General features: G+C 36.2%; 1 protein-coding gene across 2 annotated transcripts in view; it reads right to left on the reverse strand.

Annotated features, from left to right (window-relative positions):
• Ptpmeg2 (Protein tyrosine phosphatase Meg2) overlaps positions 1-25,409 on the reverse strand; it is a 243,455-nt gene that overhangs the window by 152,763 nt on the left and 65,283 nt on the right. The window contains exon 1 of one of the 2 annotated variants that reach the window (XM_065238346.1): positions 15,588-16,790. The exons of the other annotated variant lie outside the window; for it this stretch is intronic. Coding sequence (XP_065094418.1) covers positions 15,588-15,644 — 57 coding nt within the window. The 5' untranslated portion in view covers positions 15,645-16,790. Of the gene's footprint in view, positions 1-15,587; positions 16,791-25,409 lie in introns of those variants that run through there. 2 annotated transcript variants of the gene reach the window in all.

Consider the following 25,409-nt stretch of genomic DNA (forward strand, 5'->3'; position numbering starts at 1 on the left):
ACTTTTAATTTGTTTGTAGTTCTGTTCTCAAGATCTACGAACTACCCTTAAGCTCAACAAATTTCTCAGTAGATCTCCGACCCTCTCTGAAGCTCAAAAAAATTCTATGTAGGCTCTCAGACCTGCTGTCTCGCATGCTTATTCTTATACAATACATGCTTCGTATGCTTCCTTTTGACGGTTGCAAGTCTCTCCTTTTCAGCTGTTTCCTTTTTCGACGATTTTGATCCTCCACATACAAATCAGCGAAGAGCGAGCGTGACAAGACTCTCTGCATGAACATGTCTCGTTCGCACACGTTGTCTTAGCGGCCAGATGCTTGTCAAGTTCAGTGTCCTTAAGAAACGTTTCGAGAAACTGAACGAAAAACTTCTTTTGAATTACGAATGAAGTGATAATTGGAAAATTCCCTGAGTGGAACCAAAATTCCCTGAATATTCCAGGTTTTTTTTTACAGAAAAAATAAAATTCCCTGTATATTCCCGGTTTTCCAGGTTTTTCCAGGTAGTAGACACCCTGAGTTAACGAATCCGTTCCGAAATTCATCAACCTCAAGTCATAAATTTCAGAACAAGTCCATTTTTCGTTTACGAAAATATATCAAGAATAAAAATCATGGAATCGTGAGCATTGTTCCAGTAATGACAACAGAAGTTAAAGAAACGTGAACTCTGTTTTGAAAATCATGATTTTCAGTTCTGGTAAACGTGCTTGATATCCCGAACCTGTTCTCGAAAACGGGAACATGTAAATATTAAAATTATTTTCAATGTTCCCGGAGGAAATCATCCAGATAACTCTTCAAACAAGCTAGCGCCCGAATCACCTGCATTGAAGCCGGCTCCACTGTTCACTCCGAAGCTAGACGAAATTGCTGCTGTATCAGTGCCCGTAATCCAGTGCTCGCTACTGATACCACCGGAATAGTTCATATCTAGCTGATATAAACTCGTACCTTACTTACCAAACAACTTATAATAAACAACGACTGAAAATGACAGCTGTAGCTCTGCTCATGGTCCAAGGTGAAGGCAGCAAGAACGAAATCACGCTTATGGGTTCATGGTTCACGACATCATGATTTCAATTTGTGATTTATATAACACTACGATTTTTTTGGTTATACTGAACAGACCTGAACTACGATACGTTCATGGATTTGTGATTAAATTTTTGAAAATCCGAATTAAGTGATCACGTTTACGGGAGGAAAGGCATGAACTCAGATGAACTAGCAGTTCACGAAATCATGATTTTTTTTCACGAATAACGGAACGGTGTTTTTTTGCGTGTCTTGTGGTTGTCTTTAGGGGGAAATATGTTGCTCTATAAGAAAAAAGTAAAGGGTTGTGTCCTAGACACGACCGCAGTATGACGTAGAACCACACAAAATTGTTGTTTTTCATGCATTTTTGACTATTATACTTTATCTTAAAATTTTCAAGTATTTCAATGTTTCGGTTATGGTTGATTCAAAACAATTTACACATTTTCTTTACAAATATCCATGTGAAATTCCACATGATTTTCATTTGACCACACATAAACAGAATCCACTCAGAAGTACACATGAAATTTACACGCAAATGAATAGTATGTGTGGTCACTAGACTGATGCAAAATTTGAAATTTTCGCTCCACAGTGCTCAAACGGTGCCAAATCGGGTCCTGATTAGCCTCCAAAAAAGAAAACTCATTTTATAAGAAACTGACTTGGCACAAACCATTTGAAGTTTACATGGAAATTACTATGGGAAAACAAAACTTTTTGTTCATTGTCTTCTTGCCTTTTTACACATTGTACTGTTAACACATTCTATTGCTATTCTTATGGGAATTTTTATCAGCTACAACTTTGCAGAAGATCATTTTTCATCCAAACGTCAAATTAAATAGTTATTAATTTTTTAAGAGATTGATAATCTTATGGCAAGATTAAGCAACTGTATTGTGGGCAACACTGTATTCTGCAGTGTGACATAGTAGCCATGATTTTTGTCCTCTATTCTACGCGCCATAAACACCAATGTTGCCTGCTGAACAGTTGATTGAGCATAATCATAAGACATCAGGGACTTGAATCATTAATAATTTTTGTTCCTTACGTTTGATCGAAAAGTGGTTTTCAACAAGTTCAGCTATCATTTTCTAAAGTAGAGTGAACTGGTGAATTTTGAGATAGATATAAACTGAAATTATGGTTTCTCCATAGTAATTCCCATATAAACTTCAAATGGTTTGTGCCAAGTCAGTTTCTCACTAAATGAGTTCAAATTTTGGGAGGCTTATCAGGGCCCAATTTGGAACCATTTGAGCACTGTGGAGCGAAAATTTCAAATTTTGCATCAGTCTAGTGGTCACGCATGGTTTTTAAATGTACATATTTTAAGTAGGGGAATTTACGTATTCTCGGCAACCTAAGCAGCGACCTTCTTTCTATAGCCTTTTTCTCTGAGGAACGCACACATATGCAGTATTGGTTTGTTTACAATCTTTTGTTGCCAGCTGCTCTAACAATTTCAGTCGAAAGAATTGTCAAAAACTGTTTTGAAACGCTTTTAAAAAGCTCCAATCTTCTCTAGTGAGAGCGAGTATTGTCGGCAACCAGTTTTTCTTCGGCAACCGTTCCATTTGAACTGCATGTAAATCTGCTGTTCTATTATCGGCAACTCGAAATCAGCTCAAATTTGTAGTGTGTGTGTTTCATTTCAAGAAAACCTTGCTAGATTGCTTTTTCCCAGTGGTAAAAATATAGTCAAATTGAAGCTGAAAGCATAAAGAATCGTTTGCATGCATTCAGCGAAGTGTTTTCGTAAGAAAATCCAGTGAAAATAGTGTTTCAATTTGGGTTGCCGAAAATAGTCTTGCAAGCCGAAGGCGTCATTTCCCCTATGTGGCTGACACATAGATATTGTTTTGTTAGGAGCGGTATTTGAGGGGTGGGGGGGGGGGGGGTTACGAAAGGTTGTTGAGGGGTGGGGAGGGGGTTGGTTAGGAAAGGTTGTTGATGAGTGGGGGAGGGGTTAGGAAAGGTTGTTGATGAGTGGTGGTGGGGGGTTAGGAGAGGTCGTTGAGGGAGGGGAAGAGATTGTTGTGAAGGGGGGAGAGGGAGAGATTGTTGTGAAGGGGGAGGGGGAGAGGTTGTTGTGAAAGGGGGAGGGGGTTTCATCATTATTGTGGTCACGCCGTGATCCACCTTAAGTCGCTGATTTGGTCCTGCTTACTGCAGGACCAAGCGCCACGCCGTCCGAAGCGACAATGAGCAAAAGCATGACAGCAGCGCTGTTTTATATCTTTTCAGGTTCAGAACCTGATAGGATTTCCCGCAGTTTTTTATGAATGGGGCGGAGCAGAAAGTTTCTTTTGTGCAGAATATGTAAAATAGGATGGACTTTGGATGTTAATATAATTGCATATATAGAGGCACCAGATATGTTTTACCGTCAGTTGTGTGTAATTCACCAACTGAATGTCATCAAACATGTCTTCAATGCAATTTTTTGTTCAAATTTGGTAAAACTTGGTTTTACTAATGATTGTGGTATGTTTAAAATTTATTTCCCGGAAAAAAGGGATCATTAAAGTCTGTCTCGTTTTCGGGTTATTGATGAGGGGGGTTTTAGAAGTGGTATTTGAGGGGGGGCGGGTAGGAGAGGTATTTGAGGGGGGGGGGTTTAGGAGAGGTATTTGAGGGGGGGGGGGGGGTAGGAGAGGTATTTGAGGGGGGGGGGTTAGGAGAGGTATTTGAGGGGGGGGGTTTAGGAGAGGTATTTGAGGGGGGGGGGGTTTAGGAGAGGTATTTGAGGGGGGGTAGGAGGGGTTTGATGGTGGGGAGAGGGGTAGGAGAGGTTTCATGGTGGGGGGGGGGTAGGAGAGGTTTGTTGGTGGGGGAGGGTAGGAGAGGTTGTTGAGGGGGGGGCCGAGAGATTGTTGTGAATGGCGTGTGTGCTTTTCCTCATTGTGGTCACGCCGTGATCCACCTTAAGCTGCTGATTTGGTCCTGCTTACTGCAGGACCAAGCGCCACGCCGTCCGAAGCGTTAATGAGCAGTGGCATGAGACCAGCGCTGATTTATATCTTTTCAGATTCAAGCAGAATGATGTGCAACCAAGTGGTATTCGTTTATGATGACTGGGTTTGCGAAAAAGGCTTATTTCATGAAAACAGTGATAAAATTATCATTTGTACATTTTCAAAAGTTTAATTACAGAAAAATTGGAAAAATATTTATTTCAACAGGTTCGTAATGTAATATCCTATCGATTGGCGTATTTGGATTTTAATTTCATCTATAAATGACAAAGTTACAAGCGTTCAAAACCTAACACTCCTTCACCACACATATTTTTTGACTTGCACCCCAGTATAGTCGACAAAGACGTAGTTCTACGTCAAAAAGGTTACCACTAGGCCACCAAGCGCCTTACATCATAAACTTCTGCGATTGACCTTTAAAATATGATATTTGCCGATCTCAAGAAAAACTCATCGATGTCGAACTAAATTTGTATAAAAATTGCTTTACTAATCCAACAAAATTTTGGTCATATAATCCGACTACTACATTATATTAATGAATTCAACATTTTCCAGACTATCTGGATCCAGAATCGGGTGCCGGATTAGCGGGATAATACAGTGTTGCGTTTCACTAAGGGTTTCACTATCAACTTTCATTTTATTTGTTTACCCCTAGAAGTGTCAAATATAGGGCAAATCGAGACAATCCCTGTGCAGCAGAAGAATGCTTGCATGCAAAGTTGCGTCTAAAGCTTTAGTGTCGCAATACAAAAGCGTTGTTGCGAACACTGTGAGTAATTGTATTCTGTTTTGTATTACTCGTTGAATATATATCTAGAATAAAAGATGAACCCTAAACCAAACTGAAAATATACACAGTTGAATCAAATCTCCGAGTAGGCACGCTGCCTCTCGGAATGCAGTTAATTTGGACTCTTACTTCGTCCTCTTTCATCTCGATTGTCGAGTATCAGTCGTCGTCACCAGAGTTAAAAAAAAATCATGAAAAAATCACCAGCATTCACTATGAAATGAATGTTTCATCCATAGTGAACTTAGATGAATTTTAGTGATTTTTTCAGCCCTGGTCGTCACCCTTTTTGGGGTAGATCCATCGAACCGCCAAGGAATCACATGGTAGGGTCCTGATCAACCACTGGACGAAACATACCTGTTATATATGATTTTTATTATTATAGTCACTTCAACACTCTTGAGTCATTCATGACTTATCCGAGGATGAGATATGAACTCGTGACATTGGCAAAACAGGTATGGATGTTAACCACTACGCCAAGGCCGTCCAATATCGATACATATTTTCTGGCCAAGCTTCCAGCACATTTTGTACTGTCAGTCAGTTTTGGCATGTTTAGGCTATTTAGGCGTTTTAAAGATATTGTGGCAATTTTTGGAAAAAAAAATATGGAGCCCATTTATGTCATACATGTCAAAAACAATGAAGACAAATAGAGCAGTTCCACGCCCAATGGCGAATCGATCTGACGCAACAATCTCCGATTTACATAAAACTTTGCATAATTGTTTGTTATGGTCAATCATTCAAATTTGAGCAAACATTTTGAATCTCGCAATATTTTTCAGAAAATCATAACTAGAAAACGTGATTTCCAATCGAAATGACATCTGATATAAAGGAAAAATGCTTTTAAGGAAGAATACACACTGTCAAGGAATTTTGAGTAAAGCACTTTAAAAAGTTTTCAAATAGGGTAATTTACGTATTCTAGTCAATCTAAGCAGCGTCCGTACTTCTATTTGTAGTTTTTCAGCGTCACGCACACATATGACTTGTTTGTTGGTTTGCAATTATCTTCTGCATGCTTTCTATACATTCCAATCGACAGAATTCTCCAAAACGGTTTGAAACGTTTTTAAAACCGTCCAAACTTCTCAGATAAGTGTGACTACTATCGGCAGTGTCTTTTTCTTCGACAACTTTTCCATTTGAACTGCGTGTTAACCAGCTGTTCTATTATCGGCAACTCGAAATCAGCCGTATTTTGTAGTGCGTATATTTCATTTGAAGAAAACCCTGTCAACATTGAAGCTGAAAGACTAAGGAATCGTTTAAATACATTCAGGGATGTGTTTTAGTGAGAAAATACAGTGAAATCAACGTTTAAAATTTGATTGCCGAAAACAGTCAAAGGGTGCCGAAGCCATAATTTACCCTATGAAATAACAAAAAATGAATGACTTAAAAAAATTTCAATATTTTTTATTAAAAAGCTTTTATAAATTCTATTTCTATGAATTTTTCAAGTTGGACACTTTAAAATTAACATAAATCGTTTATCGACATGTTTTGAACAAATTTTTGAACTTTTTGTTCTAACATTTTATGCACAGAAAACCATTTTCAAGACTTTCAAAATCGATTCCTGTGCAAAAATTATAAACAAAAAGATCTAAAATATTACCAAAAGTTGCTGTCCTATGATTTTTGTTAATTTTTAAATCTCCAACTTGAAAATTCCACAAAATTTATCATTTTCCATAAGCTGTTTTTGATAAATATTCATAACATATTGAAGAGGGTACTTTTTTGTTATTTAAGTTTAAAACAATTTTTTTTTAATTTTCACTCAAAATTGTATTGACTTGGCGTTTTGGTGAATGAATAAATTACTATCAACTCGCAACAATTGGATATATCAACTCGACATCAATTTACAGGATCATAATAAAAGATAACTATTTGCCTTGCTTTGTGTGATCCTTTCAAGATAAGTTCAGTGTATTTATTTTTCTATAACTTGAGATTAATAGGGCACTTCAACATTCAGTTGTGGAGGGACGACTGTATTTTTAATTCTTTATCGCAATAAGGTAGCCCAACGTTACTATAGGGGCCCTAATTGACAGTTTTGATCAGTATTCATAACTTTGGCAAATTATTCTGAACTTCAACTCGAGATCTCCTGGATCATCTATTCTCAACGTTCACTCGTGAGACCAAGCTCGCTCAACATCGCATCTTTTTATTGGCTTTTCGTTCAAGCAACGATTTCTAATGTGTCCATACTACAAGGAAGGTTACTTTATTAACTTTTTGTGAACTAGTCTAAAATGAAATTTCAAAATGTATGACAGTATTAAAGTTTATTTTATGAGGCGGGGAAGTCGCATATTTTGATGTTAGAGATGTTTATATCACGAGATCCCAACCAAATAGAATGTTGCTTATTTCTGCAAAGATATTCAGGAATACAAGGTCTTCAAAATTATGGACAGATGGCGCTAAAACGGAAATGATCAAGTTGCGCCATCTTATATTATATAACGCTATCTACAGCAGATCCTGCTAATATGTATTGTTCCCTTCTTCAGCAAAGTTTTTTTCAGATGAGCAAAACCTATATTAAGGAAAAGAGTTTAGTTCGGAATTCACTCACCAGGGGGGGTCGCTATTATGACATTATTTTTAAATCGTTTGCTTTAACTTAACATCTTCACTAGATCGAAGGTTCCCGTCTTCGGCAAAGTTATTCAGATGGACATGAACATCAAGACCAATTTTATGGTACAAAGTGCAGCTCATAATGCACTCACCAGGTGGCGCTAGTGGGACATTAAATACGTTAAAGTACGAATGATTGACCAAAAAAAATCAATACTTAAAAATGCTTAAATAGCTGACGGATTTCACGCCAACTCATCCAGTGGTTGGCAGCACCCTCTCAGAACCTTATGGAACTTTATGGGTGTGGAGACTTAGCAATTTTAAGCAACTTTGCGTACTTATTTTTTTCAAAATTTATCTCGCCTAACATTTGATAAGGGTCAAAGTTTTTTGTCGATTTTTTTTTCAAATCGATATAGCTTAAAAATGACAAGCCCTACAAAAAAGTGATGTATGGCGAACTTTTAGCAAATAATCTGAAATTTTATAAAAAAATTTAAATAAAATAAAAAATCGGTTTCTACACTCTAAAAAAATATATTTAAAAATTAAAAGTCATTTTCCCAAAAATGGTACCCCTCAGATTTGCTTGATATTTTTTCTCATGAAAGGCAATATAATTACCTAACTTTTCTTCATACATTGCAAAGTGGGCGCTTTTAAGGAAAAAAAAGTTATTCGAACAACAACTTTTTCATGTTAATTTTTTTTTAGCGTGTTTCACTCAAAGTCGAATAGTAATACGCGCACAACCTTATTAAAATTCGATTAAACTTTATGGGTATACTTTTCGATAATCTGGGCGAAATCTAGCCTAACATTTGAAAAGGGTACAGAGAAGTTACCTGCAAATCGTCCAATAAGAGTTCAGAACAAAACGTTCTAATGAGGAACAGCCATCTCAGCATGGTTTGCACTTTCCTGTGATGGATTGTATTATAATATATGCATACACTCTATCCAACTTCTATAAAACCACCCTCAAATTGTTCCAAATCAACAGGTAAACTAAGTAAAAATCACTTAGTATGTTTTATTCATGAAAAGATTTCAATTCATGTATTTGTGATTAATTTAATTAGAAAAATAATCATTCATTTATTTTTATGTATTAGGTGTGTCCATTAGTAAGCAATATGCATATATGTTTATACCTCATCTCTCAAGTGAATACATATAATAGCGCAGGTAACTTAACGATTATTTAAGGCATGCCTAAAATATTCGTTAAGTTACCTGCTATATAGCAGTTATATAACAACGCAGGTAGTCACATGAGAGATATAAGGTATAAACTTAAAGCACCGCAGTCTGTTTCTACCGACATAATCTAATATTTAAGTTTGGTGATATCACAACAATGCTCATAGTTGCTGTAGTGCATAGTTGTTGAAAGTGTAGTGCTGCATAGTTGTTGAAACGAAAAAGTGTTTATATATACAACAATGGAAAAATCTGCTGAATTGATTATTAAAAGGGTGCAATGTAGTGCCAACATAAACAATCCCAATTGCAGCCGCAATAATTTACGTAATTTATCATCAAGTCTCATAGAGAAAATACATTCATGGGGCTTTGATCATCAATTGGATGTAACAATGCGTATTTGTGAATCGTGTCGTGGAATTTTAGTGCACAATAGGACACCTCACCCGAAAAAGAGGCGATCGGATGGAAAAGAATCAAGCCATGCTCGGAAGTTTGAAGAGCCGCAACCATCAACAAGTCATCAGCAATCAGAACATCAGGAATTTGATGATACACTAGGTAAATAATAATAACTTTAACTGTTTCAACTGTGTGGTTTAAGGATTGTACATCGAAGATACAACTTCATTTTCAACATTTTTTTAGAGCACGAGCTGGATGAACCGCTTATCGTACAAATTTGATCGATTGGTAGGCCAACGTGAACAATCTATCAAATTTTCACGACTGTACGATATGCGGTTTATGCAGCTCGTGCTCCACAAACATGGGGAAAATTCAGATGCGACTCCACAAGAACTGTATGACTGGGCAGTTAAACAAACAGATACAAGCATAACAAAATTGAACTTCTGCTTCATATCAAATGATCAATACACAAAGATGTCCGATGAACTCAAGGAGCTGTTCAGTCATGTAAAAACTATACCTGGTACACAAAAATTTCATTGTTTTGTACCTATTTCTCAAAACATAATTTCTACTAAGCGATTTTCACATTCAAAGGAAACTCCGAAAAATTTCACTCTGTTTCCGATAGACTAATAATCAATGAAAAACTCAAATTATGTATGGAGAATTATAGGAAAATAAATTATGCACTAAACAAAAACACTAGAGTTTTCATTTATTAAAACACCATTCGAAATGCAGGAAAATCCTCTGTATTAGGCCCTTTCAAATGTTAGGCTAGATTTTTGTTTTAAGCACGCCCAGATTATCAAAAGGTCAAAATCTTTATGCTCATTAAGTTTCAACGGATTTTAATAAGGTTGTGCGCGTATTACTATTCGACTTTGAGTGAAACACGCTAAAAAAAAATTAACATGAAAAAGTTGTTGTTCGAACAACTTTTTTTCCTTAACAGCGCCCACTTTGCGATGTATGAAGAAAAGTTAGGTAATTATATTGCCTTTCATGAGAAAAAAATATCAAGCAAATCTGAGGGGTACCATTTTTGGGTAAATGACTTTTAATTTTTAAATATATTTTTTTAGAGTGTAGAAACCAATTTTTTAATTTATTTAAATTTTTTTATAAAATTTCAGATTATTTGCTAAAAGTTCGCCATACATCACTATTTTGTAGGGCTTGTCATTTTTAAGCTATATCGATTTGAAAAAAAATCGACAAAAAACTTTGACCCTTATCAAATGTTAGGCGAGATAAATTTTGAAAAAAATAAGTACTCAAAGTTGCTTAAGTCTCCACACCCACAAAGTTTCATAAGGTTCTGAGAGGGTGCTGCCAACTCCGAAGACGAGTTGGCGTGAAATCCGTCAGCTATAAAACGAAAAATAAGGTCCGACACCATGTTGCCATAGCTCACTGCTTTTCGAGTGAGAGTTGGTAGAAACTTGAAAAGGATATAACAAATTACAGAACAGTCCATATAATCCTGAGCACTAACCTGAAATTTTAGGAAAAATTTAAAAGTAATCAGTTTTGATTTCAACAAAATACTGAGGAAGATTCTTACATAATTTTGGAAGGAGAGTTGTGAGCAGAATTCTAAAATTATTCTAAGATAAAGTCATAAGAAATTGTCAGACTTTCTATACTGTGACCACAGACCACAGAAAACGAGCAAGTGGACAGACTGGCAGCAACAAGACAAATCCCTGCAGCTGATATCATGACATGTGTCAGAGGTGTAGTTTGAAGTGCATGGGGGGCTGAATGGTACAAGGATAGGAGCTCCTTCCTGAAAAAAATAAAGGAGAAACTGGCGAATGGGAGCTGGAAATACCAGCGGGTCCTCTCCAGATTGCGTACCGGTTACATCAAGCTATCCCACAACATGGCAGGGGGGACAAACTTCCACATTCCCTGTGGAATTTGTACAATACATCTATCAGTTGAGCCCTTCTTATCAACCTGCCCGAATTATCAGCAATATAGACAGCTTCATGGCTTAGATTGCAGTCTACGAGACGCTCTTTGTAACGAGCCAAAAAGAGAGGAGGTTCTGCTGGCTTTCGTGAACGATTCCGGAATCTACAATCAACATGCGGACATCATGCTACAATGGCACGTTTTAACTATGCTACAGGGTGCAAGTCAAACGCACACTCTCTGCCTAACCTGTACGGTGTACGCGGAGATTTGAAGTATGTCTTCAAATCTACAGGCAAAAAGTGTGCGTCTGACTTTGCTCAAATACTGCGTGTGGCTGTGGAATAGTTCTAGCGACGTTTCATCACTACCTAAAGCCCCACGTTGCCGAAAACATCATTATAATGCTATATTCAGACTACAGTTTTAAAGCATAATAATTATCAACGAGAAGTATGTCACCAGCCTTATAACATGTTAAAAACTCTGTAGGTTGAATTAACCGTACGACACGCCTAACTATGACGTGGCTAAAAAGCTGGCACTGTCCATGATGATCAAGAGCAATTCCAGGCCAAACAGCTAAAAAATAATAATGTTTGACTCGGCCTTCGCCGATTTGCATGAGGCGTTGCATAATTGTTTGTTATGGGCAATCATTAACATTTGTGTAAAACTTCGGTCATGTTGGATCGAATAATTTTTTTTTTTTAAATGGCTTCTTTGCCATTTTTCAATAAATTGTAGCACGAAAACGTCACTTCTGACCGAAATGTTGTCTTCGAAACAAAGAATAGTACAAAGTTTCATGTAAATCGGGGATGGTCGAGTTCTTCTTCCGAGGAAGTAGGTCGCGCTGGAAAGTTGACACGTTTTTAATTTTGCTGCTGATTTTCATTTGGTGATTTTAACTAAAATCTTAGCATAATCATGCTAACAAACTTCCGATTGTTCAATTGTTCAAAATCTCATAGACAGGATCGAAATAGAGCAGACCATGGCGGATGATAAGTGAAAAAGGAAGATCCAGGAGCGGTGTTTGTTGGAAACTGTCTTAGCTGATGGGCAATGAAGATCCCAAGATGAATACGATGGTGTGAATCCAGTAGGCTTATAGTGATAGCGAGAGATGCTGGACTGTTGCATTTGATGCATCTCTTTCCGAGGGCTGGCAACGAGTAGCGGTTTTCCAAAATCAAGATCCAAGAAACTTTTCAGAACTGTATTCGGGAGCTTCAAGGAATATTCGGGTGAGATCCTTCCTTTTTATTTATTTAGTTTGTAACATTATGTTCCATATAAATTTCACTAATACAGTACTAAGAAAACAAATTGAGGAACTCGGCTAGCTTAGCGGCTGCTGCGTTTGCTTACTGTGCATAAGATCGTGGGTTTATACTCGAATTCCTAAAAAAAAACATCATATGCTTTTGGATGTATCGCCTGGTTGAGGAGTATCCTGACCTAATACCGTACCCCAACTTCGTAGTACTTATGAGGGTGTCACTAATTCGGTGACCTCTCGTTGAGTAAATACTACATCAACATTTCCTTTCCTATCACTAGTTACGGCAAATATAGGCACACAAAAGGAAAACTTCGTGAGTCATTGCGAGTTTTAGCGAACTTTTCCTGTATATTGATTAGATACCCGTTTTTTAGTTCATACACAAGGGATGATAGAACTAGGATTTCTTCCTCCTTTTCCTTTCTCCTGCGGCCTTTTATTCCATCTTTTTTTCTTTTCAGAAAGCGAGTAATGGCGCTATAACCATAAGCCATATAGGGCTAAGACAAGAGCTAGTGCTCATGTCCCAACCACTCGAGGAAAATGGAGCATCAATTAACTTTTTTAGATAAGATGCTCCCAACGACCAATCATTTATAACAACAGAACGTACGGTTCGAGATGTCCACGTTTCATCCATTTATTGGATTCTGAAGCATCGTGTTTAAATCATTGATTTAAATAGGCCCAATGTTTCTGAATCATCTTGCCCCTTAAATGCTGCACAGTAGGCCTGGCCGTTTTGATATATTTTGCGCATGTCTGATGTATAAAATATACCAAATAGACAAGAAAAAGGATGGAGGTATATCTATCATTTTCCAGGATGCTTTCATGAACTGGCTGTGTTTGTGTTAGATTAGATTAGATGGTCGAGTTGTTCTTCTGATTCGTCATTTGGCTCTGGCAACTGGTCTCAACGCAGTTATATAAATATGCCCATAGTTGATCTTTTTTCTAATACTTAAACCCTTTATATGGCAGTAATATCGTAATACCTTTTCAACCTCTGTTTTAGCTGGCGGAAACTTTTAACGTTTGGCAATACTATTCATTTTTTTTTTTACCATAAAAAATGCAAAATGAGAATGTGATAGCAATATTAATGTCAGTAAATAGCCAAATGTGATAGAAACAAAATTAAACTGCAATGATTTTATTCGTATTAATCATATTTTGATAAAATTTAAGCGAAAAGTAAGATCTTCGACTTCTTTCATTTATGATCAAAATTTCAGCTCTTTGCCTTCTTGTTCTTAAAAATATAGCAGTTTAAAAAGGTTCTCAAATAAGAAGAGATTTATAAAAAATTGCTCAAGCTGCCGACAGACGCACTCGATCAAGCTTAAAATTAAACAGATAAACCACAGACAAACAAACATAACACATTCAAATTTTTTAATATAAAACATCGACGCTAAAACACTACCGCCATCTGTTGAGTATACTGTAATGGGTAGTACGCTGAACAGATGGCGGTAGTGTTTAAGCGTCAAACGCAGGTGGCGGTACTACCAACTAAAAACATTTAAATTGACCGTTAAATGCGTGTTCGATGAACAAATTACCAGTGATGTCTGTTTGTCTATGGATAAACCATGAATATTTGTTCAATCAAAATTCAGGAATGTTGATACATAATGAAAAAAAATATATACCACTTTGTACATTTTTGAAGAAAATCCGAAATTGTAGGGGAAATGGATGTAATGTGGGCCTTAATTCAGCAATCGACTAAATTTTTAATAGCGACCAAAAATATCCATAAGTACCATACCATCCCAATGACACGTTCATCTAAATAAAATTGATAAATAACAGATTTTTAGCGATGGGCCCAATCTTAGATTCATAGGCCAACATTAGAGCCATTTCTCCTAACCAAATTTTTAAAGTTATTTTATTAAAAATAAAATTGTTTTTGATCACTACACCACGTGAACTTTATCTTTATAAGTATGTTTGAATAGACCATAAAAAAAAAATTTGTTGGTTAAATTAGCCCCATGGCGCATTTTACACCACTTCCTCGTGCAGAATAATAAGAGTAACTTACAATATGAATCAGAAAGCATTAAAAGAAGTATCGATCGTTTTTTGTCGTATTAGCTATTGGATTCTGATGTCTGTGTAAGGAAATATACAAAAAAAAAACAAAAAATGTCTCTGGGCACAAATTGTATCAAAAATCATGGAAAAATGTATTTTTTTTATACGAATAAATACGCTAAAATATTTAAATTTAACATTTTTTAAGAAATGTATACGTTAACATATGTAGGGTTTTTGATCTAATTTCCGTCCTACTAAGCACAACCCACACTTTACCTCTCTTTTCTGAACGAGTTTAAACAAAAAATGGAACATTTCTGTCAAAAATGACTTTTAAATTTATTCACCTTTCCATACGTACCGTTTGATTTGATAAAGAGTCACAAATTGTTGAGATATTGTTTAAAATCTAATACTGCTTCTTGAATCTAAATTCGTTCTACGAGTTTCAATTCCGTCATAACGCATTGAAACGCCATTAGATTTTCTTCGTCCTACGGATAGACGTAGAAAAAGGGGACTCGCTAGGAGTGCTTCTTTTATTTTGAGAACAATTCGCGTAAATATTCGTACAATGCACTCTAATAGGATTTATGTGGTAGCTAATGAACTAACGCATCGGAACAAACCTATTATTGATTTGAGCATGGTGAATTACGACGAAGTAGTGCTCTACCCTATCCTTAGCTTATCAATGACTTTTTCTCTCAACAAATTTCAACTGCTCTAGTCATTTATCATCTAACGAACCCTCGACATTTTTTTCGAAATGCTTTTAAAAAGACATAAAATCAGTTTATCAGGTGTATCTTAAATTAAATAATTTCAGCAATAAAACTAAACAGTTTGCTTGAAACACGCTGCAAATAATAAGAATTTACACATGGACGAAATATGGAGGGGGTGCGAACCAAAAAAGCCTCGTTCAATCAATGTGAATTATGAGGGTTGAGCACCGATAATAATTTCAAGGGAATCGCATTCCTATGTTAAAAATGGAATTTTTTTGAGGATTATTGAATGGCAAGGAACTGTCAGGAAAATACAAAGGATATTATGCGTAGCAGACCAGGGACAATTTTTCAAGGAAAATATCAAAAGAAGAGTTTCAAAAAACAACTACAAGCAAATATATTTTTTTTTTCAAACGCTTAAATGTAGCATAATTAACCATCGTTTTATGAGGTTTCCAACTGCCAACCACATCTAAAGTTTCCCATTACAAGCTTGCAAAACAACTTCCTTCACAGATCCTACCTTCAGTGCCCACAGAAGCACGATATCCATCACAGTAATTTTGTCCTTTTTCTTCATTGTGTATCGCTCCTATCTCCCAATATGATTCCCACGATCGGAAACCAACTTCCGGTACGAAACCGCTTCTGCTTCTTCCAAGTTTCTTCTCCAACCAATTCCACGTCTGCTTAAGCCGAGCAAAGAAAATAACATAAAAACCGCAACGAAATCTTGCACTTTACGGTTATCCTACTATGACTAACTCTTGATGATACCACAACACTTGTGCGAATTCCGCCCACCCCCACTTTCACTCCCATGTAGCAGCTCCTCCATGCACCATGTAATCTCACATAATGCCGGGTTTCATCGCCGTAGCATGTGTATATTCCTCTTCATCTGCTTCTTCCCCGTTTCAAACGCACGCACCGCCACTATACAGGGGGAATTAATTCTTTCCTTTTCCAGAGCTTACATGAACTCAAAAAACCATCACCGCCTGCAACGGCACACTTTTCACACATTGACTAACGAGCCCCGTTGCATCGTACACATCTCATCACGACGAGTGGCACATTTTATTCACATCTCATCCACTTGAACTCCGGTGACCTTCTACAGTGGCCGACGGTGGCACAGGTTAACGAGAAGCCATTGCACCATCATGCTGCTCTTTAGCTCAACAGCGATACGATGGGAACTCTTATCTTATTTCACAATACAACACTCTTCAACTCTCTGATGTGTAGTGTAACAGCAGTAATGAGACAACAAGTACCATTCATCTCTGTCGGGGGATCATTCACCACTCACTATCTTCTCCGAAAAAGAAAAACAATCCTGCGTCGAACGAAGGCTACGACAATGCCGACCGGAACGGAAATGCACTCCACGCAGAGCTCCGGGACATGCACTAACAATAACAACAACACGAAAAGAACAGCTACAACGGAAGTTTACATCCAGCCAAGGTGTACTGCTGTGCGCGAAACTTGTCGCGAGACGACCGGCGATGACCTACAGACCGAGACCGATCGGGCTTGTTCCTCAACAACACGCAGCAGCTTCGCGCACTCTCTCGCTTTCTCTAGACCCCGGAGAGGGGCACACATCGACCGGACCGTATCAAAAACACTAAACCACCGCACCGCACACGTATCACGTTCAGGCTTTCAGTGAGGATTGAACTTCAACTCCTCAACAGCTCTCGACGCACGCGAGGAGCACAGCAGAAGAAACCAAGTATGTACACGATCGGAGTACCCGCGCTCTCTTGAACATACTGCTGCTGCTGGCTGGCTGCACAGTATACAAACGACTTACTCCGGCCGCCACTGCAGCTGTTCCTTTCCTCTGATCGTCCAAATTGAACCAGCCAGCGCCGACCATCCGTTCCGTGTACAGAGAGCAGAGCAGCTCAGTGATGATTTCTTGTTTCTGCTTCTTCTCCACGCGCGAGTCTTAACAATCTTTCTTTTGTTTGCCGGTGTGTACACTTTTGTCAATGATCGTAGCCAACATGATGACGATGATGATGATGGAAGAACCACAAAACAAGCAAAGCAAAATCAGCGGAAAAGGAAAACATAAAAGATGTGTCAAGAGAACACAGGAAAAAAAAACAACAGTACCTAGCAAATCCTCCTAGCAGGATTGGAATGGATCATTTTGTGATGCAAAGATTTTTATTTTTTTTTTCATCGAGAATTCCCAATAATTGTAGAGCACTTTTCTCGTTAGATTGATATTATATAAAAAATTTGATTTCTTCGTTTTAATTTTTTTCCACGAAAATCATTTGAAATCCGTTGGGGAATTATTCTTACAGTTACAAAGGTTTTTTTTTGTAGGATCCAAATCCGAATGAAAAAAGCCATTTTCCGAATTTATGAAGGGCTATGTAAGTACCTCCCAAGTAACAAGTTCCGGTATATTGGAGTCTTATAAGTAGCTAAAGTCCAATCATAATTTTTTTTTGTCCAGCATATTGTTTTAACATCCTACTGAGGACTGCTAAGCATTGGCGACGGATTTTTTGAACTTTAGGCAGACATGTGAAGGATTTTAATATTGAATATTATGATTTCATATTCAAGCATTGCAATGCAAAGTCTTGAACATGTTGATTATGAATAATGTAGCAATATTTGTTTTGTTTTGTTTTGAAACAATAACGAAAATAGTAACTATGGGGACTATAGGGACTGTAAAACAAAACAAAAGTTACCAAAAGTGACATTTATTGATCGGAAAGATATGAAAGATATGGATCCAATCTTTCGTTGATTGGCACCCACTTGAGGGTTACTTCCACTCACTTACTATAAAATATATTTTTCCTAATTATGAAAACATTAGATGTTATAATGATAATAAGAACTTGTAAGTTACAAGAAGAGGACGTGAAGTATGTGTTTGACACATAAAACCTGTCAATATTGCTTTCAGTGCGTCACAATTAGCGATTTAACTCTGAGTGAACGCTCGCGAATCATAAGATTGCTGATTGTGACGCTCTGAAAGCGAAATTGACAGGTTTTATGTGTCAAACACATACTTCACGATCTCTTCTTGTTACTTACAAGTTCAACATATCTTTATATTATGTATTGATTTCCTAATTCCGAAAAACATTTTTTATAGCAGCTGAGTGGAAGCAACCCTGACCCACTTTGATAAATATTATAAACTAACCACCCACCATGAATATTTTTCAAGTTTATTTAAAGTAATACAAATGGTTGAAGGATTCAATAAGTTGTCTTCGTAAAATCAGAATTAATTGAATAATCAATAGGTTCATTAACTCACACAGTACTAATTGATCTGCCTCGAAATTTTCGAAACAATCCATTTACTAAGTTAAATTAAGATTAAGATCGCGAATTGGTTATTAGAAAGAATTTCGGGATGTGAAAAATTGAACACAGAAACTTATAAGGAAATCTTAGACTTGAGAAAAATTGAGGTGCAGAGAAAAATGCTCAAAGTTTCGAACATAGACACATTTTGACAATTTTATGACCAGCAATTTTAAAGATCTCGGATATGGAAACTTCTGTAAAGAAAATTTTCATAACTACGGAACTCAATATTCTGGAACGAGAAAAAATGTTCCACTTGGAAAGATAACATGACATGTAGGGTAGATGTACCAGTAATGGCTATACGTTCCTATTATGGTGTGTTCCAATTATGGCCTATGGGAATTCCATAGGCAATAACTGGAACACACCATAATAGGAACGTACACCTGGTACAACTGGTACACCTTCCCTATTTATGATTTAAAATCTCGATCTTGAAAAAAGTGGCAAGATTCTGTGATAAATTTTAGAGATATTGGACTTTTTAATGTTGGGACTTAGAAATTCGCGATCTCTAATACAAAGAAATTAAGAAAGCCTGGAATAATTTTCGATATGTAAGAATGTGGAGAAATATTTAAAATATTTCATGATCTTGGATATAGATTTTTTTTTCTAAGATCTAAGCTGGAAAATTTATTGACTTAAACTTTTCGATGTTAGGACAGATACTAAAGTTACCGGGCTTCAAATAATGTTTAAAATTCAGATTTTTGAAAAAATGATACGAGAAATGCAAGGAAATTTCAAAGACAATCTTAGATAATTAAAAAAAAAATATTCTCTGAATTTCAAGGGAAGTTCCTAAAAAAAATCTGAGAATTCGCTAATATTTCGGGATGTGAAAGATTGAACACAGAAATTTATTAAGAAATCTGGGACTTGAGAAAAATTGAGATGCAGAGAAATATGTTCAAAGTTTCGAACTTAGACACATTTTGACAATTTTATGACAAGCAATTTTAAAGATCTCGGATATGGGAACTTCTGTAAACAAAATTTTCATAACTATGGAACTTTATATTCTGGAACGAGAAAAAATGTTCCACTTGGAAAGATAACATGACATGTAGGGTAGATGTACCAGTTATGGCTATACGTTCCTATTATGGTGTGTTCCAATTATGGCCTATGGGAATTCCATAGGCAATAACTGGAACACACCATAATAGGAACGTATGGCCATAACTGGTACACCTACCCTATTTATGATTTAAAATCTCGATCTTGAAAAAAATTGCAACATTCTGCGGTAAATTTTAGAAATATTGGACTTTTTAATGTTAGGACTACGAAATTCGCGATCTCTAATGCAAAGAAATTAAGAAAGCCTGGAATAATTTTCGATATGTAGGAATGTGGAAAAACATATAAAATATTTCATAATCTTGTATATAGATTTTTTTCTAAAATCTAAGCTGGAAAATTTATTGACTTAAACTTTTCGATGTTAGGACAGATACTAAAGTTACCGGGCTTCAAAGAATGTTTAAAATTCAGATCTTTGAAAAAAAAAAATGATACGAGAAATGCAACGAAATTCCAAAGACAATCATTGATAATTAAAAAAAAAATTCTCTGAATTTAAAGGGAATTCCAGGTAGATCAAAATTTCAAGGGAAGTTCCTAAAAAAAATCTGAGAATTCGCTGATATTTCTGAATAGATTTTCCAGACATTTCTCGAGAATCATGTGAAAAGGGCCTTTGTATCAAATGTAAGTAATGGCTATGCTCATGATTGGAACTACAATTGCTTACAATTGCAACCTCGTGAGAATTGTTAAGAATACCAAGATAATTGTAGATTCTAAGAATTTCCAAGAGGGGGTTCCAAAAGTGGTATACAGATAATTTTGAAGGCTTCAAACATTTCAATGGAATGCCAGAGGGAATAATAACAATATACAGGGGAATCTAAGGAAAAGCAAATCTGCAGACATCTTGGAATGTTTCTAAGAAAATTCTCAAAAAATTTCAAGAATATCCAACGAAGAGTTACTGTAGAAAATATCTACTCAGATCTCAGAGTGTCCATGACAATTTCCAATCTTCCTGGAAGACTTTTTATAAACATTCCCTGTAATATGTGCGACATAAAATTTCCAAAACTTCCAGGAAGTCCCAAAAATAGTTCTTAGAAGTTTGTTGAATGTCTACAATATTCCCTGAGCACTATACCTCACTAAGTTCACTAAGTTTTAACAAAGTTGACCGAGGTTCTGTTAAATTCCCTGAACTTTTACAAAATTCAAGTTTATTCGCTTAACTTCCACAAAGATCGCTGAACTACTATAAATTCGCTTCACTTCTATTAACAGGACTGGTAGTGCTAATACGATATAATAGTAGTGACTTTAGTGACTAAAATTACGGAAATAATGACCAAATAGTGACTTGTAAATACTAAATAAGTAACCATTTATATGGTTACTAAGAAAGACAAATACGGTTTGATATTTAAATAAACTTTTTATGTCATGGAACTTAAAATCAAATTTTATAAATTCCTCTAATTTAATCGAATCTACTGTGAAGAGCATTTGAAGAGATTTCAATAATTTACTTTTGATTACGTTGTTCATGATGAATAGTAATTCCCATTTTTTTATGATCTTGAATTTGATTCTGCGTTCGAAATCTTTAAATATTTGATATATCTAGGTAAATAACTTTCATAATTTGCTATGAACTTTTCACAGAATTTCTTCAGAATGATCTCAAGAACTTTTTTAGAATAATTCCCCTTCTCTTAAACTTAGAGGCTAATAATAATAAGCCATTACAAACAAAATATTGCATTCTTGAAATTCTTTGCAGAACAATCAACAAAATTCTTAGAAATAGATTATTTTCGTAGTTGGAAATGCTTAACATCAAATATCAGGATTAAATGGGACATTTTATACGATAGACGAGGAGATGAAAGTAAAGAGTTTATAGTTCCGTTATAGTGTGGCAGTGTGAAATGTGTGTATAGAAAGTAGAAAGCGAACAAAGGACAATTTTGAGGAAGGTACGAATAGGGTAGAGCATCTCCTTTACCTAGCTCATCCGTTAATGAGGGATGGTGAGGGGTGTTTCCTCCTTGCCACTACTGGCAAAAGGGATGATCGCCGATTTGCTCATGTACCTCTGATGTCCGGAAACAGCTCTACCGTTTGTTTCACGCTCAAGTCGCCATCTGACGTAAACACCATCTACCCGATTCGTACCTTCCTCAAAATTGTCCTTTGCTCACTTTCTACTTTGTGTATACAATTTTCATACTGCCGTACTATAACGGAACTATCAACTCTGTAATTGAATCTCCTAATCGATCGTATAAAATTTCCACTTTAGGTCTGATATTTGACGTTAAGCATCTCCGACTATGTAAATCGTTAAATTCACGCATGAAGTAATAACACATGATTAGTTAAAGTAGATTATTTTCGATTAAACAAAACATCCTTAGAATTTCCATGCAATTAACCTCAGAAATTTCATAAATTTATGCTTAGAATAATCTTGGACTTCTCCCTTGAATTCAATTGGAAGTTCAATTCGTATTCTCCTTAGAATCCCCATAGTTTTTCTTAGGAATTATCAAAACAAAAATCTACAAAAAAATTTGAAACCCTTCTCAGAATTCCTTTGAGATTGAACCCTCAAAATTCGATTCCATTGGAATTCTTCTCGGAATTTATTTCGAACTCTTTAGAATTCTCTTGGAAGTATCGTCAGAAATCACCCCAGAATTCTTCTAGCACTATCCGCAGAGACCATCTTTGGAGTTCACGGTATTTTCATCAGAACCCCCTTAAGCAACATCTCAGAACTAATTTTGAATTATCATTAGAATTGGACCTAGAATCCTCAATCTCAATTATATTAGAATTATTCCCAAAATTGTTTCGGAGCTGAATTTTGCGTCTCTAATAATTTAAACAATAATCAAAAGCAACGCTCGTATGTGTTAAGCCAAGTTTATCTATATAGGTAAACCAGGCTTAAGATTTAAGCGGAGAAAAAGAAATCGGTCGTCAGAGCTCTTAATTTTACATGAGACTTTCGTAGTCTGCACTTTGGTATTCTTCTCTGATATATATTGGTGTCATCCCTAGAATCATTTAAAATTCTCTTAAAATTTACTTTGGATTCTTTAAAGTTCTTAATCATCTTTTGAAAATATATCACAGACAAATACCTTTGGAAAGTTTCCAAGGTTTACAATTTTATTTTCTGGGAAAGGAAGTATATTTTACCCGATTTTTAATCGAAATTGTAGGCATTTCCCAATAGTTTTCATAGCGTTCTAAAGTTTTGCGGTTCACTCGTCACCCTGGTTAAATTTTTTAATGTTGTAACACATAGGGGAATTTACGTATTCTCGGCAACCTAAGCAGCGACCTTCTTTCTATAGCCTTTTTCTCTATGGAACGCACACATATGCAGTATTGGTTTGTTTACAATCTTTTGCTGCCAGCTGCTCTAACAATTTCAGTCGAAAGAATTGTCAAAAACTGTTTTGAAACGCTTTTACAAAGCTCCAATCTTCTCTAGTGAGAGCGAGTATTGTCGGCAACCAGTTTTTCTTCGGCAACCGTTTCATTTGAACTGCATGTAAATCTGCTGTTCTATTATCGGCAACTCGAAATCAGCTGCAATTTGTAGTGCGTGTGTTTCATTTCAAGAAAACCCTGCTAGATTGCTTTTTCTCAGTGGTAAAAATATAGTCAAATTGAAGCTGAAAGCATAAAGAATCGTTTGCATGCATTCAGCGAAGTGTTTTCGTAAGAAAATCCAGTGAAAATAGTGTTTCAATTTCGGTTGCCGAAAATAGTCTGTCATGCCGAAGCCGTCATTTCCGTCATATGTATATTTTGTTAAAACTACTGTAGACTTTCTTAGTGCCAAGTACTCAATTTAAACGTTTTGTTGATATTTTCAAATTTCACTCTATTTTAGTAGTGAAAAAGTGACTTGAGTGGCTATTTTTAGGGAAATAGTGACTTTAGTGACTTTTTGGTGTAAAAAGTGACTTTTTAGGAACTGGCTTCAAATAGTGACCAAGTCACTAAAAGTGACCTGCTACCAGCCCTATATAAAGCTTCCCAAACTTCTCACGCGATATTTACAGAGATACAAAGTCACTATCATCGGATGAGTAAACGATTATTGAGATTTTCTTCAAAGTCTCATCGATTTTTTTGTCATGATAGAACGCGACAGTTAACGGCGCCGGTGGTGTAGTAGTAAGCGTGATTACCTCTCACCCCAGCAGGCCTGGGTTCAATCCCAGTCGACGCCGCCGGGATGTTCTGAGGCATAACATCTCTGATCACGCCTTCCTTCGGATGGGAAGTAAAGCCGTTGGTCCCCGGTTCATGAGTTGATGGGTCAATAGGGTAGGGTCCAGGTGTGGGAGCTGCCTTCCTGGCACGTCGGTAGCATTGGTGCTCAGCACGGAAAACAAGATCGACGGAAAAAACAAACCAAAGGAAAAAAAAAAAAAAGAACGCGACAGTGTTGTGATCATCGTGATTATTAGCTCATGTATTGCTATTAAAGTTACTTGCACCGAGGAAATCTTAAAAATATTTTAACTCTACCGATTACATACGGTTACTTGCTTAAATTCATCTAAATCAGTTAGAAATGTTGATGTCAAAACCAAATAAGAATTATTCTCATGAGAGCTTGGTCATTGGAAAATGACAAAAAATCTAATGATCGGTCGTTTCGTCTCGTGATAAGTCAAGTTCCAGGAATGTGAATCAATTCGATTTTTTTATATTTGAATATTGCGGGGTTGTCAACAAACTACGTAGCATTACGTCAGATTGTTGAGGAAAAACATCCTCTTTTAGTTTTATTATCTGAAACTCATATTGTAGAAACTGAAGCTTTTGATCAGTATAGTATTCCGGGATATATTGTTGCTGCTTGTTTATCACATTCTAGACACACTGGCGGTGTTGCTATTTATGTCAAAGAATCAGTTCAATTCAACCTTCGTACCAACGAAGTTATTGATGGCAACTGGTTCTTGGGCATTACAGTTGTACGTGGCATGAAGATGGGTAATTATGGTGTTTTGTATCATTCTCCCAGTTCTAGTGACCAGCGTTTTGTTGAAGTTTTAGAGAACTGGCTCGAGACATTCCTTGATTCTAGTAAATTAAATATATTGGCTGGTGATTTTAATATTAATTGGCGTGATAACCATAATTCGAATCATTTGAAGCGTTTAGCTGAGTTTTTTAATTTAAAGCAAACGGTAAATGAATATACGCATATTTCCAGGCACAGTAGAACTTTAATTGACCACGTTTATTCCAATTTTGATTCCATTTGTTCAGTTACGGATACTGATTTGAAAATAACCGATCATGAGACTTTAGTGATTAATGTCTTAGACCATGTTAACGATAACGATAATTTTGTAAAATTGAAGTACTGGAGGAAATATTCGAAGCAAGCTGTTTCAAATCTTGTTGAGAGAAGCCTGGATTTTCCATTCGCGGCTGGTAACTTAGATGAATCTACAGCTGTTCTTAATAACGCTTTGAAAACGTGTACCAATCAACTAGTTGAGCAAAAGTTTGTTTCTTTGAAAAACTCGAACAGCTGGTACAATTTGGATCTTTTGCGTTTTAAACGGAAAAGGGACAAATGGTACAAAAAGTTTTGTAGATCTAATAATGACAATCATTGGACTAGGTACACAATCGCGCGTAATAAGTATTCACAATCGATAAAGAAAACTCGTTGTGAATATGTTCAAAGGAAGATTGATCAGCATCAAAACAACAGCAAAGAGTTATGGAAAATTTTGAAATCTTTATTAAAACCTAGTAATTGCAAACCGCGGTCCATAACTTTTAATAGCACATTAGAACAGTCAGAACAAGTAATTGCATCTAAGTTTAATGATTATTTCGTAGACAGTGTTTCATTGATTAATCAATCTATTGAATTGGTCGATGAACCTGA

The sequence above is a fragment of the Ochlerotatus camptorhynchus genome, unplaced genomic scaffold (genome assembly GCF_037179485.1).
Source record: "Ochlerotatus camptorhynchus isolate MF236.1 unplaced genomic scaffold, CSIRO-AGI_Acam_v1.1 ptg000767l, whole genome shotgun sequence".
NCBI classification, from domain to species: Eukaryota; Metazoa; Arthropoda; class Insecta; order Diptera; family Culicidae; genus Ochlerotatus; species Ochlerotatus camptorhynchus.